At 36.7% G+C, this 17,522-nt stretch overlaps 1 protein-coding gene across 28 annotated transcripts in view; it reads right to left on the bottom strand.

Annotated features, from left to right (window-relative positions):
- Positions 1–17,522, bottom strand: part of GPHN (gephyrin) — a 578,713-nt gene that overhangs the window by 62,557 nt on the left and 498,634 nt on the right. For 15 of the 28 annotated variants that reach the window (XM_070513810.1, XM_044773784.2, XM_014860918.3 and 12 more), the window contains 3 exons: positions 17,259–17,378; positions 15,732–15,790; positions 14,523–14,676 (listed from right to left, as the gene is read on the bottom strand). In XM_070513810.1, the coding sequence (XP_070369911.1) occupies positions 14,523–14,676; positions 15,732–15,790; positions 17,259–17,378 (333 nt within the window). Of the gene's footprint in view, positions 1–14,522; positions 14,677–15,731; positions 15,791–17,243; positions 17,379–17,522 lie in introns of all 28 variants that reach the window. The other 13 variants (XM_014860909.3, XM_014860913.3, XM_014860911.3 and 10 more) reach the window with 1 other exon arrangement.

Below are 17,522 nucleotides of genomic sequence, written 5' to 3'. Positions count from 1 at the left end.
GTGTGCCAAGCGGTGCCATGTCTGCATCAGGGATCTGAAGTGGCGAAGTGGAACGTGTGTACTTAACTGCTGTGCCACCAGGCCGGCCCCTAAGATGTATTTTGATTTCAGAAATATTATGAAATGAAAAAAAAAATACATCTTTGAAGTGAGAAAATCCAGGACATTATTTTAGGAGGCTGAAGGCAAGCCTGCACATTTCAGATGCTTAGACTACCAATATGGCTAATACCTAGGGCTTCATATCTCAGTTCTACCAAACAGTAACCTCTAACCCCGTCAATCTTCCTTCTGACTCATTAGTGAGATCATATGGCTAAACGCTTGGCTTTATGTTGGAAAAGGAGTAGCTTTGCAATCAACTGTTCCCTTACAACAGCTGGAGAAAAACTCTGATTGTCTTATTCAGTGTCACCTGGGAGTCTTCCCGTCAAATAGTGCATTAATTTAACTTAATCAGATGCCATGTGACATTGCAACCCACTTTCATCCTTAGTCACTGGGAGAGCTTGCAAAATTGCTATTGCGGTGCTAATATAGATTAATTTTCTAATCTTAATTAACACACGGTTATTGAAGTTATACATTTTATAAAGGCCAAACCTTGCAGCTCTTTAACTCCATTAATCAGACAATTTGCTTCAGAAAGAAAACTATGTGGTTATATACTTTTGTTTTTACAAAAGAACACTGACCACCAACTAAGTAAGATTCCCCCATTATTAGGATGTTTTCTTTTCCATTCATGTTCCTTCCTGTTATTTTGCTGCAGTTCTAGAAATAACAGAATTAGAGATCATTGGAGAATGAGTTATTTGTCTGTAATTGACATAGTGAAGTAATAGTTAAATGAGGGTGTGGGATTTACAGTGCATTTTAAGTATGCTCAAAGAAAACATACAGAATTGAATAGAAGATTATAAGGCTGAACACAATAGGATAAATTCACAATATTCCCCTTTAAAACTGAATCATTTTTTGGTATATTTCTGGTCATCTCTGGAATGACGCCTGAAACTTATTACAGTTAAAATGCAAATTAAAAAAAAAAACAAAGTAAAACAAAACATAACCCATTATTTCCATACCTTGTTACTTTCCTATCACATATTAAATTTCAATTTCCTGTTTCCGTTATTGTCAATGGTGCCACTATCTTCCCAGCTTTCAAAGATTTAACCTCTGATTCTTTTTTTTTCCTTTGTAGTCCACCATCTTTCCGAAGGTCTCAATCGTTAACAACATCTTATTCCATCTCCTCCTTGAGTTTACATTTTCATTTACTCTCTTATCACCCTCTCCCTCAATTTCAGGCATTGAATATGTCTGAATTTCTGCAAAAGCCTTATAATTGTCTCTTGCTTACAAACTCTTTCCTTCTGAGAAATAAAACAGAAACATCAACTTGCAAAACTGTACAGTTATTTACATAACAGATAAACTGTACCAAACCATGACAAGTAACTCAAACTATCTTAAAAATCATATCAAATTGTCTTAACACAAGCTAATTCAGACCTGTAGGCTCCAAGATAAGAGCAGGAACAAACTGAGTCTATGGCAATTTGTGCTCCAAAGTTAGGACTTACTGTTTCAGCAACTCACCTATTTTACAAAATCTGACCAGCCTCTGCCTAGACCTTACTTACTAACTTCTACCTTAAAACCACCCCATGACCTAACCCAGTCCTCAAAATCCTGTAAGTATCCTTCTGTAATTTCCCTGTTTTGAGACACTAACGAGACTCTGTCCAGGTGAAGCTCTCCCTTGCTCAGAAACATTAATATATCCAGCTTTGTATGATCTACAGGTTCCCCTGGTGGTCTTTGTATTAGACCTTTGATACTCCTGGAGGTCCTACCAAGTCTTAGGTAAGACCCCTTGCCATCGGTATTCTCACACTGGTTACACCGCACTTTACTCAGGTCTCTTAAGCCTCTTTGCTTGGAGGATTCTTTGTCTATGATCATAAGTCCAGCACTTTATGTTAAGCTCTGATCCTCTTTTGTTGAGCTCCCAAAGCTAGCTGATATTTACTTTGTCTGCTCTAAGAATAAGGTTCCCAGGATTTTTTGGTTATCTGACCGAATTTATACTAATTTCTGTTTTCCTGGGTGAAGGTGTGCTAAAGCACAGATTTGATACTAACCATCTTGTCAGCTGGCTACATTGTTGTGTCTCTCTAAGAATGTTTCTTAGTTTACGTTTGAGAAATTGGCTTTGGAACAGATCTGGCCTGCTGATTTTAAGTGTCAGCTGTCACGGGTTCACACTTAGTGTTAAGGACTTTAGACATAATGTCTAAGTGATATCTTCCCTTTTTGATTCACCTTTAGCTAATTAATTCATGGATTCATCTAATAATAAACTTGTGCTAACTCCTGGCATAACTCCAGCTTCTGTTTTATCTTTCTTGCATTTATCTTTCTAAAAAGCATAATTTCATCAAGAACCCTATGAATTGGAGTAGTCATTTGGAGTGCTTCTGACATGACCACAATTACTCATTTGAAAACACTTTTAGAGCAAAAGGGGAATACAATTCTGAATATTCAATGATTAGCATTTTATTGTTATGCAGAGCTTCAAAATGAAATTTAAATACAAATGTAAAAAAAATTCAGTTCTTTTGTTGAACCATCATGAGGTGGTTTTCTGTTTTATTTATCTAAAAGAGAAATCACTTAGTTTATTAAGAAGCCTCCCTCTTTGTTTCTGTTCTTCAGAGATTTAATCCTATGGTCTTGATGGAATTGTTAAAGGGCCTAAGATTGGTTGTCATGACTCATTTTCTCTCTCTTTTTATGTATTGAAATGGGTTTGTCTGCATCTAAGACATTTCCCCTCTTTGCAAAGGGAAGATGATTGGACTTTTATAGTGGTCAGTAACTCTTTCCATACCCACTGCAAACAGCTCCTTTTATATCCTTACATTTCTTTCTCCCTCTTCCGGAAAACTTAATTTATTAAGAGATCAAAAACCAATTCTGGTTATTATGGGCACACATTAGAAATATCCAGATATCCCAGATAAACAGATCTAACACAAAAAGGGGGAAAAAGTAAGATTATAAACTCTAATGGATCGTGTTCCTATTCTACATGGCTTTTCATTGGACTTTGGAAAAAAGTTTTAATTTAGAGTTAAGCTAACTGCCTTGGTTACTAGGTTATAAGATGAGAAGGAAAAAATAACACTCAAGAACTTTGAACATAATTTAAAGAGTCTTTAAGAATGTAGTTTATAAATACAGAGGTTTACAGATTGTATTAGAAGAGTTCATAAGCTATTTCTATTATAATGACTCTGGACAAATTAGACTGATTTAATAGTTTTGGCTTAAAAACTGTCCTGTGTTTTCTTCCTGACTTCACTACCATGTAAGAAAATTATACTGGAATAATATTCTAATTATGCAAATCTTGGGCTTATTTTCTCATAAACAAAAAGTCCTAATTTTAATCTTCTAACTTTCCTTTCCTGGTTTTGCTAGAAAATAGCAAAATTTGTATTCATCTGAATCTGGGAATGATGATATGAAATGTCTCTGTGAAAAGAGACTGATGAGGTTCAAGACATGCTATCCCAAAATATGGCACTTCCTATATTGAATATTTTAAACTGGAGGAATTTGAGAAATGGCCTGTGTAGGAAGGACTTTCTGACCTTCTCCTGAAGCAGGTCATTAAACCCTCATGTGAGAGGGGCCTTCCATATGCCCGGAGCAAAGGAGCATCCTCATCTCTGAAGATGAAGGGACACGGAAGGGAAGCTGAATGAACAGCCTTGCTAAATTTCTCCCGGTTTACTACCCTCACCTCATACCCTTTGTCCTATTACGTCTTTACACAACTTTCCACTCTTCATCAAACCTAATACAAAAATGCTCAGGTTTAATAGTTTCTTCAGGTCTCCATTTTCCTATGAAAGTGAACAGGAGCAGGTTTTGCCAACCCAAAATATGCCACTTTGGCCTGAGGATTATTTTGAGATAGACAATAAAAACCCAGCATATTTAGGAAAAGCTCTTTACCTCCCCCCCAACTGCCTAATTGGAAAGGGAGTCTGTACCAGGAAGTCAGTTATTACCAGAAACACCTTCTTATCTAAGAAACTTAACTGCATAACAGGGCAACCTTTGTTTTCTAAACATTTCCTCCGCCTTCCTGTGAATGGCTTTCCTCCCCTTTGTAGCCCAAGAAGCCTACCCCTTTCCTTAGCTCAGGACGTTACATAAGCCTCAATTATCTGGCTGCCTTTTGAGTCTTCATATCTTTATGGGGCTCTTGTACTACGTAATTTTATCTTTTTTTCTCCTGTTAATCTGTCTTATATCAATTTAATTATTAGACCAGCCAAAGAATCTAGAAGGGAAGAAGGGAAAATTTTTCCAGGCCTACAAAGGCTCTCGTCTCACGTAAAACTCATATTAAATAAACGTGTACAATTTTCTCTTGTTAATCTTCTGTTACAGGGTAACAAAATTTATAACCTGAGAAATTAGAAGAATAGAGGAAAAATATGGTTTTCTTTCCCTACAAGATGATTTCTTATAATGCTTCTGTTAGATCATAAAATTTAATATGAAATTAAATTTTAATTTCCAGACAGTTAGTTCTAAGATTTTTTTTCTTTTTGAGGAAATTAGCTCTGAACTAACATCGCTGCCAATCCTCCTCTTTTTGCTGAGGAAGATTGGCCCTGAGTGAACATCTGTGCCCATTTTCTTCTATTTTATATATGGGATGCCTGCCACAGGATGGCGCAACAAGCTCTGTGTAGGTCTGCACCCAGGATCATGGCCCATCAAAAAAGTGGTACATGGGGCTGGCCCTATGGTGTAGTGGTTAAGTTCAGTGTGCTCTGCTTTGGCGGTCTGAGTTCGCGGGTCTGGATCCTGGGTGTGGACCTACACCACTCATCAGCCATGCTGTGGCTGTGACCCACATATAAAGTGGAGGAGGACTGGCACAGATGTTAGCTCAGGGCAAATCTTCCTCAGCAAAACAACAACAACAACAACAAAATGGTACAAATCTGAATTGACCACATCTCCAGAAGATAATGACCTAATCTAGGCTGAAAGTAGCCAGAAGTGGGGGGACCAAGAAATGACACTGAAATCAGAACTTTCTCAAGTGTACTATGACGTTCAAAACATAAGTTGTGACAAACTATGGCAGAGAACACAAACTATCTTAGCCTAAATTGTTTTAACACCAGCTCATTCAGAACCACATGTTCTAAGATAAGACCACTCACAAATTGATTTAATAGTAACTCTATATAGACTCATATGTTCCAAAGATAAGACCACTGACTGTTCCAGCAACTTGCTTAGATTACACACTCTGATTGAGTCCTACCCGGGTCTCCCTTACCTAAGATTGGCTAGTGACTAACTCTAGCACATTCAATATCCTATATATAGCCTTCCGTAACTTGCCCCTTTTCAGACACTACTGAGAGTCTGTCAAGGTGGTGCCCTTCCTTTCTGAAAATTTAATACCCACTCAAAAAAAAAAAAAAAAAGAAATAATCAACATGTCTCATGTTTCTCTAGTGGTCTTTGTATCAGGGTTTTGATACTTCTGTTCCTCAGTGACACACATCTACTGAAATTATTTCTCAACACCACTTTCATGACTTTCTCCTCTTTAACTTTACTTAGAACTGTCTCCCAGTCTGCCAGTCCATGGTCATTTACTTTCATTGTTTAAATACTGTACCAAAGGCTCAAGACTCACCTCCCTTAAGAAAGCTACCATTAAAACTTTTATCCCATATACCTGTATTCTTCTAGAACTTTGTATATATCTAATATTAATAAACTATCAGTTTGTTATCTAATTTTTATATGTGCATATTCCTTTAAAACTTTTTAAAATTTTAAAATAATTATATATTCACAGAAAGTTGTAAAAATAGTATAGAGAGGTCCCCTGTACTCTTCACCCAGTTTGCTATGTAGTAACATTTTATATAACTATTGTATAATATTAAAACCAGGAAACTGACATTGGTATAATGTATATGTATAATTCTTTGCCATTTTACCATGCCTCAATCAAGACACAGAACTATTTCATCACCACAAAGATACTCCTCATGCCAACCCTTTACAGTCACACTTTCCATTCCCTCCATCCCGAACCCATGGCAATCACTAATATGTTTTCTGTCTTTATAATTTTGTCATTTCAAGAATGTTACAGAAAAATGGAATCATACAATATGTGACCTTTTGAGATTTCTTTTTTCCCACTTAGCATAATCCCATTGAGATCTATCTAGGTTGTTGCACGCAGCAATAGTTTATGGCTTTTTATTGCTGTTTCGAGTTTTTGGCTATTACAAATAAAGTAGACCATTTATATTTAATGTAATTATTGTATGTTAGGGCTTACACTTGCCATTTTATTTTTTGTTTTTGGTTCATTCTCTCTCTTTTTTTTTTGTGCCTTCCTGTGGATTATCGGAACATCTTTTAGAATTCCATTTTGACTCACCTATAGTGTTTCGGAGTGTATCTCTTGTAGGTTTTTTTTTAGTGGTTACAAATAAACATGAGTTCTCATCACAGGATTGTCTACTTTAATGGTGAAAAATGGTAAACAAATTAAATATCTAATAACAGGGAATTGATTAAATTAATTATGAGACATCCATAATACAACTGTCACACAGCCATCAAAGACAGATTATAGAACTACATTACTGCCATTGAAAGATATTTGTGATATGCTAGTTAAGCGAAAAGAAGGCAGATAATAAAACAGTATTTATAGAACTGTCTCATTTTTGTAAATAAATATATATTTATATAGGCACATAAATAAGTCTGGAAGAGTATATATCAAAATGTTAGCAGTGGTTTCCTTCTCTTTTTGCATTCTTCTAGAATGTTAGCTTCGTAAAGATAGGGATTGCTGTCTTTTTGTATTTACTACTGTAGTCCTGACAACTAAAATAGTACTTGGCACATAGCAGGAACTCAATATATACTAGGTAAATGAATGAATGCTTATTTGTATTTTCTAGTTTTCCTGTAAGTAAACTGTTACTACAATCTAATCTCTTTATGTTAAAAATAGTGTATACCCAAAAGAATTTCATGTGGGGTCTTGAAGAGATATTTGTACACCCATATTCATAGTAGCATTATTCATGATAGCCAAAAGGTGGAAGCAACCCAAGTGCCCACTGATGGCTGGATGGATAAACAAACTGTGCTATATACATAGAGTGGAACATTATTCAGCCTTAAAAAGGAAGGAAATTCTGACACATACTACAACATGGATGAAACTTGAGGACATTTTGCTAAGTGAAATAAGCCAGACACAAAAGGGCAAATTCTGTATGATTCCACTTAAATGAGGTAGCTAGAGTAATCAAATTCACAGAAACAGAAAGTAGAATGGTGGTTGCCAGGGGCTGGGTGAGGGGGAAATGGGGAGCTGTTATTTAATAAGTAAAGAATTTCAGTTTTGCAAGATGAAAACAGTTCTGGAGATTGGTTGTACAGCAATGTGAATGTACTTGATACTAATGAACTGTACACTTAAAAATGGTTAAGATGGTAAATTTTATGTTATGTGTATTTTACTATAAAAATGAAAAAAAAATTTTTAAATGTCACTGACGACTGGCAAAAACAGTTTCAGGGAATAGTGATGCCTCTATAAAAAGAGGCAAGTCAGGAAGGAAGTATTCCATTCTTCATGGTAGGAAGGGAAAGATGGTGAGTGAGATTAGGTAATGGTGGAACATCAGGTGGAAATATCCCAAGGAAGTTGAAAATGAAGCCCTGAACTTACAAAAGAGGTCAGGATTGGGGCTATAGATATGGGAAATTACCTGCATATATTTGACATGAGAGAAAAACTCTAAGGGAGAATTTAGAGGGAATGGAGGAGGACAGCAGAGAACAGAATCTTGGGGGAATACTCCATTTAGGGAATGGGAGAAAGATAATGAACAATGAAAGGGAATAAACAAGTAGTAGCCACAGCATCAAGAGAGAACAGAGTCACAGAACACAAGGAAAGAGACAGTTTCAAAGCGTTGGGCGAGGAGTGTCACTGATGTCAAATGGTATAGATAAGTTAAGGAGAATGAGTATCAGAGCAGGACTTGGAGATTAGGAGGTTATTAGTGTACAGGAAAGCAGTTTCTGTAGTAACGGGGCACTAATCAGATTTGGGAATTTTATGAGAAAGTGGACAGTGAGGAAGGAAGGGCAGTGGGTGCAGACCTCTCTTTCAACAAATTTAGTAGTGAATAGGAGGGGAACAGTGCAGTAGCTCAAGGAGCAACAAGGTGTTAAATATTTGGATGTAGAAGGGAGACAAACCACTAGAGAGAAAACAATGAAAGACAGAAGACATAAGAAATCATTTAGAAGCCAAAGTTTTAAAGAAGGTGAGAAAGAATGGGTTTAAAGGTAGAAGTAGAAGAATTGTTCTTATAAAGGAGAATTACTTTTTCCTTTTAGATTGGAAGAAAGGAAGATAGCTACAAGAATGGAGAAAATTTTGAGGTAAAGAGAAAGGAAGATGAGGGAGTCCCCATCCAGTTCAGTTTGGCAAATATGTTCTTAGCTTCATTTTTTCTATAAAGGTGGTGAGGTCATGTGCCAAGAGTGACAGAGTAGGGCTGTTACTGAGGTTTAAAGAATGTATAGAATGTATGAATGATCTACCCACTGAAGGAATGTGCTAGGAAATCAACAAGACAGTTATATCAGAATTATTGAGCAACTCTAAGTGCCAGGTTGACATTAAATGGCAGAAATATGTAGTGGGCCAGGTAATCACAGTTCCACGAGGTTTTTCAGTTATGTTTTTCTGGTTGGGAGCAAAAATGGAGAGAGTGGAGGATGGAGTCATTCCATCTGGATATTAGCATAGCAAGCAAAGGAAGAGATTAAACGAGTGAACCTATCTGAAGTGTTAGTGAGGGCAACTTTAAAGTGGTGAGCCATGGTCTTTAATCTGGACAAGAAGTTTAGTATAGCTAGAAGACATGGACTATCTAACCTGACAGATTTCAGAGATTGCCACTGAAAAGCTGGAGAAATGAAATTTAAGGAAGAGATTGCCATTGAAAAGCTGGAGAAATGAAACTTAAGGAAGCTTTAGTCAGAAGCACAGTGGCAGAGTGGAAAAAAGTCATAATGGCCAAAAGACTTAGGCGTAAAACCAGGCTTCACTACTTATGCAAAATACATGATGCTGGGCAAGTTGCTTTGTTTTTGAGTTTCAATTTTCTCTCACATAAAATGAAGGATAATTATACTAACCTCATGGTGTTGCTTTAATCATAAAACATATAGCAGTACTGGTCATAGGTCATAGTAGGCACTCAACTTCCTACTCCTTCTCATATTAACAGGGACAAAGACTTTAAAGACACTAGTTTTATAACAGCAGCTGCTTGTGGAAGGCCCCAAAGAATATTATATGGAGATTTTAGACAGACTTTATATTTCTAAAGTTCAAACTTGTTTTTACAGGCCTCTGTTACTGACAATGGCCAAGAAAATTTCAAAAGATGGAATAGAATAAGCAAAGGCATAGTGGAGATACATATACTTCATTCTCTGTGTGTGTATGTGTATACGAGAGGGAAAATATGAGTGAATGAATATGAGTTATGGAATATGGCTGAAGGTGACTGAAATAGCACCCTCAAAACTAAAAGACCTAGCATCTACTGAAGAAATAATTACTGCTAATATTTTGGGTAACTAGATAACAAATATACAATCTTGACTTCTGAAGATAATGGCAGCTGGTTGACTGATGTCCAGTCTAAAGACCTGAAGGTCACCATCTAAAGTTTCAAGGGAATCAGAATGTATTTTATGAATAAAGATATGTCACCAAGAGTCAAAACAGAAAATAAAACTGGGAAATATAAAGGTTGGGGAAAGGAGAGCAAGATACAGCTGCCTCCTAAGTGTAAAATTGCATCTCCTAACTTCTATTTATACTCATTTCCAGGTGACTTTCTCTAGTCTCATGATTTTAAATATTATCTATATGCTGATAACATCCAAATGTATGCCTTTGATTCTAATCTTTCTCCTAAGCTCCAGGCTAATACATTCAATTACCTACTCAATATTTCCACTAGAATTTCTAATAAGTATGTCAAACTTAACACGTCCAAAATGGAATCCCTGATTTCTACTGCCTAATGTTTCTCATCTAGGTAAATGATAACTATCCTTAGAATTGCTCAGGCCAAAACCTTGAAATTCATCTTGACCCTTCACTTTCTCTTATATTCTACCATGAATTCACTAGCAAATCCTGCTGGCTTTATCTTCAAAATATATCCTGCGTCTGTTTACTTCTCATCATCTCCACCGCTGCGACTCCGGTCCAAATCTCTCACTAGAGTATTGCATATCCTCCTAACTAGCCTCTCTGCTTTTTCCCTTTTCCCTCCAATATGCCATGGCATATAGAAGCCAGAGTAAACATTTAAAAATTTAACACATGTTCTGTTCCACATTGTATTTCCCTTCCTCAAAACTGGCCACTTAGAATAAAATGATCTTGCTTTTGTTACCTCTCCCACCTCATCTCCTTTTACTTTGCTCCTCTCTCTCTACTTCAGCCAGAATGACCTCCTTGCTATTCCTCAAACATGACAAGCATGCACCCCATCTCAGGGCTTTTGTTTGTTGTTCCCTTTGCTTGGAACACAATTCCCTTTACATGGCATACAACCTCAATGTCTTCAGATTTCCACTGTAATTTGACCTCATCAGTGAGGCCTGATTACCCTATATGAAAAACAAGACTCTATCAGTCAGCTCTGGACAGGAAAACCAAAATCTTCTAGGTATTTCAACAGGGATTGGGTCGGGTGAGAGAAGGCAGGATTTAATACAGGGAATTGGTTACAAATGTGTGTTGGAAGAGCTGGAGAAACAAAAAGAGAAAAGTGTGTTACCAAAGATCAGTAACTGCAGGAAGTCACTGTTGATGCCAAAGCTATTGGTGGACAGTGATGTTACCGAGTGTTGAGGAAGCTTGTACTTCTGCTACCTTCTTTCCACTTTCTATTATCATGTTAATGCATCCCAAGGGCAAAAACTAAACCAACGGGACCACAGCTGAAAAGAGAGCCTGGGAAATCACGTTTTCAGGCTTCCGGCCTTACTGTACAGGGGAGAGTATAAAAGGGCTGATGTGGGATAAGTTTCAACAGATAATATCTGGCATATACCTCTTCTACTGCCACTCTGTATCATCTTACCGTTCTTTTTCTTCTCCATACCACTAACCACTATTTGTTTGTTTACTGACTATCCCCACCATTAGAATATAAATTCTGTAAGAACAGGGAATTTGTCTGTCTTTCTGCTATATCTCCAGTAGCCAGAACAGTGCCTGATATCAGTATGGTAGCACACTAAGAGAGGAGGAATGGTGGGAGGGGCCTGACCCTGTGGAGAGGAGTATTTTAACACTAACATTGTTTAGAATTGCCAGTGCACAGTAATAATAAAAAGAAGAATGTCTTACGGTCAGTTTTATTATTGTTTTCTAATTTTCTACAGATAATGCATCCTCTTATGTGAGGGTAATGGATTAACAAAACCCTTTCTCTATCTCTAAGGACAAATCTGGCCTTGGGTTAACTTTCTAGCTCTGTTCCTCTGGAAATGTGATAAAGACGAAATGTCACCTTGTTGCTAGGCAACATTTCTTATGGTAAAAATGATCTCTGATTGGGAACCTGTATATGGATGGACTAGAAGGAACTATAAATGAATGATAAACACCTAGCAGGAAGCCACACTTTTGGGCTTCCTAAATGTGGTGACACTTGTAACTGGGCATTTTTGTTGTGGGGACCCTGGAAGCTGCCTAAGACTGTTTTGAGAAATATTGATTCCTATGTAGCACATGGACCTTCTAAGTTGGTGGCTCCTATACTCTCCTAATATAATTCTTGTTTCCTTGCACCTGAGTATCACCTGAAGAACAAAGAGAACCGGTAGCTATTGGACGGCTGTGTAGACTGCTTAGAGGACTAGTCCCACAGAAGAAGAAAGCCTGATGTTGCCCTGCTGGATGAATTCTGTTCAATGCCTTTCTAAGCAAACTGTTTCAGGTATAGTGTATTCACATTTTGTAAGTCTGATGTTTAGTTAAGAGAACCCCTGGTGGGCATTCCACTATGTAGTAGATGCTCAATAAATATTTATCGAACAAATGCATGAGGTTGGAAACACATGCCCACAATTATGTAATTACTGGATGGTATTAGCTAAATCATAACATGCATAGTTTGTGGAAATCAATAAACGTCTCCACTGGCTATTCTGTGTCATAGTTCATAATTGTACCTCCCCAATTTTGAAATAATTCCCTCATCCTGAAGAAGCTCATGTAGTCACAAAATATTGCACAGGTTTTAAATATCGTCTATATAGACATCTTGTATGGCATTCTTTGGATTGCCCAAGGCCACTGTTCTGTTTACCAATATACCATGATGGATTCAAGAAGGGGATATATGCGAAGCCATATATATCAGGGATAATCAGAACTAATACTTAAGGAGAGCTTGTGCTGTGACTGACTAAATTATAGACTTGACACATTAATAGAGGAATGTAATTTCTTTTGGCCTCTCTGAAAATAAATGATTTTTTTTCCTATTATTTTCTGGCTATCTGGGAATCTCAAGCCCTCAGAAGAAACACTATGCTTTATTTATCTCTTTTATCCTAGGTTCCAGTATAGCATCTGGCAAAGAGGTACCCAATAAACATTTGTTTAAACTATATGGTCAGAGAGAGTCATAACAACAGCTAACTTTGGACAAGAGTAGGGGAGGAATGTCAAGCTTACATTGACTAAGAGATTATAGAATTCAGAAGCATTATTCTCTTGGAAAACTATGGTAAGTATAGCAGACCAGAGAAAGTAGGGGAAGGGAGTCATATAGAATCTACCATAACCTCTCTAAGAATAATCAAGTGTACAGGGGCAGGGAAGTAGGACTACAAATTTTTCCTTAGATTCCATGATGTAAGTACCATTTCTGTTCTTATCCCATCACTTTTCCACCACCACTAGTAAGTAGTGTTAGTAAAGAGTGTAAAAGACAGCTTTAAAAAAAACACTACCAAGGTACTCTGGGGGATAACTGAGAATATTTGTCCAGTTCTACAAAAGCATGAGGAATAATACAAGAAATATAGCTTAAACAATATTGCCTAATAACTAGTTATTTATGAATTTGCTCATTCTCTTTAGCTTTCCCAAACTTCACGAACTCTCACAGATGCACAAAGCATAGAAATAAATCACAAATAAGAGTAGCTCACGAAGTCAACCAGTTTAACAGAAATTTCTTTCTGATGCTAAACATAGTGTCAGTTGGTCCTAGAGATATTAAAATCTTCACTATGTAGATCAATTGAAAAGAATGTTTGTTTTGAGTCAATCAGTAGTTTTAGGGAATGACTAGAGCGCCTACACAGGGAAGTAAGCAAATCTAGAATATTGATTTATCTATCCATTAGCAAAACAAAATATTCCATTCTTTTCTTTTGCCCTTTCTAAAAGAACTATAACGGTAATTAAGAGAGGCCCTTGAAAATGTTCATTTCCAAGACCTTAAGAAATTAAAAATAATGGTAACAAATGGCTTATTTTCAGGACAAAATTAAAGATTAAAAAAGAAAAAAACGAAATCCTGTTCATAATTTTTTAAATATTAAGGGTCTAAAAAATTATTTAAAAAAATCTCAATAGTTTCTGATTCTGCTCTTAGGCTTTGAATTTCCAGCAGATTCACTTTTCAATATTCCCAGTTTGACTTTTGAGCCTCCAATTGAAGTTTTGTATAACCTAAGCAAAACGAGGAACTGGAGTTTTTCAAGAGTTCTCAGAAAAAGACGGACCAAATTCCCCTTCTTAAACCAAGGCTGAAATGATATTCTGACACATTCTGAATAGCATGCCACTTAGAGATGCTATCTTTAGAAAAACAAACACACAAACCTGATTTTCAAATCCTTCCTGGTGATTAAAGATCACAAAGAACTTGTAGCAAGAAGAAGTTAGGATTAGCCATGGTGTCCTGATTCATTGAATTACCTCCCACACTTAGGTGGCCCATCATCTTAGCAGCAGAGTGGGTACAATTCATTGTCCTGATACACTAAGTACTGAGTTTGCACAGTTGAATACCTATAGCTAACAGTCAACGTTCTTTGTTTGTATGTACCAAGCGTGTGGAAGGGCCATTAGTTGTAGTAGTTCCTTCTAATAAATGGAAGGGAATATTTCTTAATATATAATTTCTAGTTCTTCCTTCTTTTCATCTTCTGCACTTGGACTATGCTGAGGCCAATTTATTATTTCCCTGTTACAGGAATGTGGTAAGACATATAACCCACAATGTTCTGTTTACAACACAGAACAGATGTCAGATGTCAGAAATACTTTTATCTGAAACTCTTTCCTCACCCCCCTTTTTTTTTACCTCATTCCCTGTTGACATGACTGCAACCACTGGGAACTTATTAACTTCAACCTCTGTGACACCTACAGTGGCCAGAAGACCAATCTCTGATGGGCCCATGTGGGTTCCTTTGGCCAAAACGCATTCTCCTCTTTTAATGTCATGGCCGATAGGTCTGAAAGTCAAAGCAGAACCATAAACAATAAGACTAAGAATAATATTTTCTCAACTCAGAGGGAAAATTTAGTGTCAGAGAAGGACGACACTCAAGGGGGGAAAAAAGTCACAAGATGACGTAGAAGCGAAATAATAAAATGAAGAGATTCTAAAAACTCCATGCTTTTTTAATTAAAAAGTTTAAATCACATAACAGAAGTCAGAAATAAGATTTGTATGTATTACTGCTAAAAAGGAATATGTTACTTCATATTTGAAAATTATTTTACAAATTGCTTTGTACTACATTACAGTCAAAAACACCAGTTGCAAACTTTGTTTGATTTAAGGCAAGAATTTACATGAAAATATCTAGAGCATTAACGATAAGAGGTCCGTAGCTTGTTAGCTTTGTGGTGAAGAGAATAATGCTGCTGAGGTTCCAGCTGTGGACATAGTTTTCATCTGGACCTCTTAGCTGGTCCAGTTCTGTGGCTACACAGGTTCATTCACTCGGCCTGCTGTCACAGGGAGAGGAGAAGTGTAGCATTGTCACAAGGAAATGTTAACAAATTAGTATTAATGGAGTCAGAGCAAACATATTCCATTGTAAGAAAAATAATTTAAAGTACATGCATTACTTATGGTAGGACAGCAGTCTCATCTTGTATATAAAGAGGAGCAGATTATTCCATCATTATTGGTAGTGAGTAGAGGAGGGGCTGTCAGCTAATTGTGTAAATATCCAGTTTTGGAATTATCTGTGTTAATACCAAATTCTGGATTATCTAGGAGTAGAATTAGCTATGGATTATGTAGGCTCATGACTTTACCTCCTTCTCATGTTGCTTTTGACTATCTACTTTGCCTTTACCATCTTCGTGAAAAAGTAATCAGGGCAGACATGGGATGTAGAATTCAGAAAAATTCATTTTGCTGCTTGTTAAAAGCCCTGAAAGCTAATGGCTAATTGACTAATGATTGAGCTGTGGATTTATAATAGCCATGCTTTCCTGAGTTTATGATCATGGAGAAGCAAAAGCTGGCTATACATTCTATATGTTATGAACTTACCTGATATCTTGGCCTGGCCGAGCTTGCACCAGAATTCGTACTTCAAGTTCCTCAGTGCCCTATGATAAGAATAAGTCACGTAATTTCAAAAAGAACAATCTAACAGAATTTCTGATCAACAGAATTTAGCTACTCAAATGCTTTTACATTCAGAATATATACAAATGTAGAGAAAAATAAAACTATCTGCTAAACCCTTTGAACACAATGAATTTCTTGAAAAACTAGGTTAGATGCCAAGGAATAAATAAATAAATAAAACATTTTCAAGCATTTAAAAAATGTACCAATTCAAATATTGAATCCTACTTGGTAAGTAGTATTTTCAAGGAAAAACAAAATATATATACATATGTGGCTATCCTAATAGACACAGTGAATTTGCATGGAGATAACCCATCTCTTCTGTTCCCACGAATCATGGGTACAACACTACACTAAAGTTCCCAAATATCTGCAGAAATTTCAGGGAAGGACTTATAGTTTGCCTGGCAGTAGGTTTCTGTAAATTAATGGTGATCATCAATTTTACATTTATGGGCTGTGAATAATATTGTGACACTGGAACTATGTCTTGTCATCTGGCAGAGTCTGTGGATGCATGTGTTCTGGATTTCAATACTCTGCTGGCTTCTCTGATGCCAGTAAATCTGCTGGACAGTTTTAACAGCAGGCAATGTGATCTGTATGCCAAGAGTTCAATTTTCTAAGCCTAACATGTTGGGAAAGTGATTAAACAGAAAATCCCCAGATCAAGAAAAGTGGCTGTCTCTCAGCATGGCTGAATTTTACTCTATACTGAGCCCAGGAGAATATATATTTATTTTTAACTCTAGTTTTTAAAATATAAGATGTCTTAAACTTCTTCACAAAATGAGTAAGGTAGCCAGTTGTTAAAACCTCGGTTGAAACTATTTTTTTATTAGTGGCTCAAAATACTCGTCACTAGTTTCAATGAGATGAAGGCCTCCTTAGACCAAAAAAGATCCCAGGTTCTTTATTTAAGGCAATAGAGGGGGAACTGACATCAATTTAATATCTCCAGGCTGTCATTTGGTGGCACAGATATTCCTGAATTATAGAAAACCAGAACTGGTTTAGTTGCTTAGTGTAATACTCAAGAACTGGCCCAAATGTTCTATGCTAAATTCTTCTCTATTAAATTCTCCTTCATATTTTATCAGAAGCTTGTCCTGATGAGCAAATTTCTCAGCCAGAAGGTATGTCAATAGTTAATATCTCTGCTCTTCTATCTTGAGGTAATTTTTTTACTCGTTTGCATGTGAAATTTCTCGGATCAAATGTGGTTCAAATTCTGCTATAATCACAGCGATGATCATAAAAATTTTCTCCTGTAACAAAAGATTTTCAAGCCTAAGGCAAATCCTTCTTTACTGGAGACCCATATATGCAAGATCTTAACATAACCAAAAAAAAACTGAGTTAATCTCATAAACATTGCAGAAAATGGGCATGACTTATAATATTGCCATAGAAATGGAGCAGTAAGACCTGGTAATGACGTACATCATCGGATTCCCTGATAAGTTCGGTATCTTCCACTTGTACTACTGCATCAGCACCGCAGGGGATGGGAGCACCTGTTGTAACTCGCATGACTTGTCCTGGCATTACTGTCTGAGTCGGCTGAAAATGCAAACATGTAACAAAGAGTTGATTTACTTTGCTGCTGCAAAGGAAAAGTCTGCAGGAGATGGAATATTTTTAGAAACAAACCATAAAAGGAAAGTCTTACAGTCTTACTAATTTTGGGCCAATGTGATAAAAGTC

The sequence above is a fragment of the Equus asinus genome, chromosome 7, assembly GCF_041296235.1.
Source record: "Equus asinus isolate D_3611 breed Donkey chromosome 7, EquAss-T2T_v2, whole genome shotgun sequence".
NCBI classification, from domain to species: Eukaryota; Metazoa; Chordata; class Mammalia; order Perissodactyla; family Equidae; genus Equus; species Equus asinus.
Note: the sequence above shows the minus strand (reverse complement) of the source record. Positions and strands in the feature narration are given on the sequence as shown.